The following is a 4215-nucleotide window of genomic DNA, read 5'->3' on the forward strand; positions in this document are numbered from 1 at the left end:
TATATATATATATTATGACAGTTTATTGTTTTTAGAAAATACATTTATAGCCCAATGTTGTACTTAATTGTTATTCATTAATTCCAAAGTTAATGAGATAAAATAAATAATTTGAAATTCTATATGAAGGGTGTTAAGCACGTCTGATAATAAAATAATTAGGTATTATTCTACAATCAATTCCAATGTACGACTAGATTAGATCAATCCGGGAATCAAGTCAAGATCTGGCTGCACCAAAACGTTCAAAATTTAAAATGTTTTTGATTAACTTAAATTACTACTAAACATTGTATTAACAGACAAAACCCAACTGTTTCTTGGACTCGCATTACATTTTTTTTATTTATTATATGTAATTGTACTTTTTCATATTTGACCAGTCAAACGCATAACAATCAATAATACCACAAAGGAATCTTAATATTTAATTAATTTTGGATCAATTTGTTTGAGATAATCAATGATATGTGCTAATTTTTTCATGATTATTTTCCCTAATGATTAAGATTAACCTAAATTAAGCCCCCGCTCGCTAATACGCGAATCCCCCTCGTCTGAATAATTATGCCGTGCGTGAATCCCGTTTTTGAATATTCAAATATATACATAAAAAATAAATGGGGATTTAAAAAACAAACGCTAATTAAGAAATGCATTATAATTGTTATTATTATAAAAAATATATAAGATATCATTGGCGAGTGGTGGGCGACATAGAATAAGTGGCAATTGAAGTCGGCCAGCGGGTGATAGGAGGCTTGCGGTGGTGGCCAGTGGACGGCGTCCTATTGATAATATCTTACATTAATAAATCTCAAATTAGATATAAATCTAAATTTAGTCAAAATGAACTAAAATGTAAACTTCAAATTCATTCATAATTTATATTATATTTATAAATTTTGCATATCAAATACTTAATTTTCTAAAGTTCATGTAAAGATTATAGTACACTACAAATTCGCTCAACCAAACAGTCTAAATATAAACCCCTATAATTGTGAGATTTACAATGTTTAGACTATGTCTAAATAAACAAAGAGCGACACAAAATTAATGATCAAAGATAATGTTAAGTATGCATGCAACATATTATTAAGAAGATACATCACACTACAAGAGATAGTGCAACATGATTTAGTTTAAGTTATAATTGGCAAAAAATATTATTTTAAAAAATAATAAAAACAAATATGATTTTTTTATAAATTCTTGAGCATTTGCTTACTTGATTTTCTTATATATATCCGATAAATATAATAAGAAACAAAATAAACGTGATTCAGTCAATAATAAAAGTATTTTAATTAACAAATAACTTGAAAATTATAGATTTATTCAAAGATTAATTAGGTATGATGAAACTAAAAATGGTTTAAAAAAAATAAAAAAAAATAGGAAAAACTAAAGAGTGGTGATGGTGGGTGTGTGGACACAAGACAAAGAAAGCCAGGTGATGGCCACTGCAGTCCAATAATATATATATATATTTCTTTTTTCTACATGAAACCTCACTATGCTCATAAATTACACTTCCCCTGATCTTCTTTCTCCTCCCATCTCACATATAAATTCAAAATCTTCATATCTCTTCTTCTTCCTCCATTACATGGACCCATACATGGACGAAAAGTGGAAGCTTTCGAAGAACAAAAGCAGCAGAAACAGCTCCGTCAGGCGTGAGTCCTCCTCCACTGCAGCCGCCGCCGCCACCACATCCTCCTCCGGCGACGGCAGCTCCGCATATCTGAAGAGATCCTCGAGCATGCCGGCGGCGAGAGCGGCGAACACAGGTCCGTCTTCGTTCACTAGCAGGTGCACCAACGTGGTGAAGGAGCAAAGATCCCGTTTTTACATTATGAAAAGATGCGTTACAATGCTAATTTGCTGGCGGGATTACCCCTAGATTCTCAGAATAATTTCATGTGAGTTCAGTTATATGTGCGCGGTTATATGTGTTTGATCCTATGTGTATTATTGTGTATTTTTATGTATTATTATTACATAAAATATTCTTCATGAGAATTACACGGTAATACATCTTAACGCACTTGTCAGCGACGTTTTTATTTTTATTTTTATTTTTATTTTTATTTTTATTTTTATTTTTTTCATGCTAGAAGAGAAGGGCGTGGAAATGTGACGAAGGGCATAGCTAATTAATTGGGATTTTTTATATATTTTAATCACGTTCATTGTGTTTTATTTATCTTAGGTCACGTTCGGTTCAGCCACACTTACTTTCAAGTACTTGTTAAAATTGTATTTTTGCAAAGAGTTTAGATTAGAATCTGCATTTTATCATAATTTTTTAAAGAATAGTTGGTTCTGCAACGATTTCACAGCTCTAGTTGCAGCATGACTGAGTCCGGACTACGATCGTAATACATCTCACATCTGACCTTCACTGTATCATGACTGTCATCGGGACACAAACATAACCTTTATTTCAGTTCTGCAGAAATGTGTTAAAAAAGCACTAATTATAAAACAATCTCTGGACATAAAAGAGATTATTATATCCGTCGTTCGGACGTCGAGCTGCGTCCGAACTATGATCGTGATACACCTTTAGTCCGATCTCCGCTGCATCACAACTATAGTCTGGACACAAACATAACCTCTAATTCAGTTTTACAGAAATGTGTTAAGAAAGCACTGATTATAAAACAATTTGGATCTCTATATGGAGAGCTCGATGCCAGCCATACAAATAAAATTCACGTACGACTAAAACAGTTGATTTGACGCCACCATCTATTATATATTGGAAAAAGAAAAACTCGTAAAATTCATTCGAATTAAAAAAATTAAACACTTTAATATGAATATTATATGTAAACATTTAATTAATTTTATAATATATTTATTTAAAAATAAAATACAATTTTTAAAGACTCCATATTCTCATGATTTATTTATTTATTTTAAGCTGCCCTCAATAGAATAAATTGATTTTTTAAAATTTAAATATTATTTTTCTAAAAAACTGTTGTTTTTTAGCTCTTCCTACGAGATTTTAAAAATGATCTAACATGTTATTAAGAGACTTCATATGACAAGAAGGGGAACAAAATATATTTTAAAAAATCTATATAAATAACTGCATAAAAAAATAAAAATTTCATACATTCCACACAATTCTTATAATTTACATATCTAATGCTAAAGTTTGATATTTACATATCATGCATGGATATTATTACTCCATGTAAATATTTTAAAAATAAATTTAAATGTTTAATTTGGTGGAGGACCATCATTTAACTTGAAAGCCACTTAGGTTTAATCAACAGTTAATAGTTTTTTAACTGAAACAAAGGACAAATGTATACATTTGCCTTTAAATCACCTCTGCTATTTTTAGGTTTAGGGTTTAGGGAGTACAATTTATATATTAATCAAACCACTCTTTATGTTTGAATATGAATGCCTTATGACAAACATAAAATGTGACATGATTTTTTAATCCCGATTCATATGAATTAAATATTTTCATTATTATTATTATTATTATTTTAAATTAGTTTATGGACCATTTAAAATTTATTTTTTGCAAATTTATACTCAATTTAGTACCATTCAACTCAATGAACACAATAATACCAAGATCAACTTGATATGAATTCAAATTAGTTGTAAACCAAACTGTTGTATCCTAAATTGTTCTTTGTGAATACGCCTCGGGAGTTAGAACCAAACGAAGGAGAAAAGAAATAGAGAGGGTGTGTAGAATAAGTCAAGCGTTCCCAATGGAGTGAGCCGAGGGAGGGGTTTTTTATTTGACATTTTGTCTCCTATTTATAGAGGCATATTTGTACAAATACAAAAGAAGATAACATCTATGAAATTTGTTTTTAATACAATTGACTCACTAATTAATTGTATATATTTTATATCATATATATATATTACAATTTGAATTCTAATATGATGGTAATATGTTGGTCACCCTACTTGTATTTGGTCAGCTGAGATGACCAGCTGAGTGGCTATTGCACATTCCGAAGTAAATGTCTATCCGCTGAGTGACGATCGCATTTCTCGAAGTAAATGTCATTCCACTGAGGTGCTTGGTTGAATGGAGATCTCGCCCGCCATAGTAAAAGTGGATCAACCGACTAGCTTGCAATCACAAGCTCTTGCATGCATCTTGGTCGGTTGGAACTACAAGTGTGGTCCGCTGATTGAATCTCGCGCAATAGTGTGTCG

The 4215-nt window shown here is 30.8% G+C and overlaps 1 protein-coding gene across 1 annotated transcript; it reads left to right on the plus strand.

The window, feature by feature from the left end:
• Positions 1 to 1511: 1511 nt before the first annotated feature.
• LOC110022942 lies at positions 1512 to 2049 on the plus strand. The gene has a single exon (XM_020722119.1). The coding sequence runs from the start codon at positions 1520 to 1522 to the stop codon at positions 1907 to 1909; it is 390 nt and encodes a 129-aa protein (XP_020577778.1). The 5' UTR covers positions 1512 to 1519; the 3' UTR covers positions 1910 to 2049.
• The last annotated feature ends 2166 nt before the right edge of the window (positions 2050 to 4215 follow it).

The sequence above is a fragment of the Phalaenopsis equestris genome, unplaced genomic scaffold (genome assembly GCF_001263595.1).
Source record: "Phalaenopsis equestris unplaced genomic scaffold, ASM126359v1 Scaffold000203, whole genome shotgun sequence".
Classification (NCBI taxonomy): domain Eukaryota; kingdom Viridiplantae; phylum Streptophyta; class Magnoliopsida; order Asparagales; family Orchidaceae; genus Phalaenopsis; species Phalaenopsis equestris.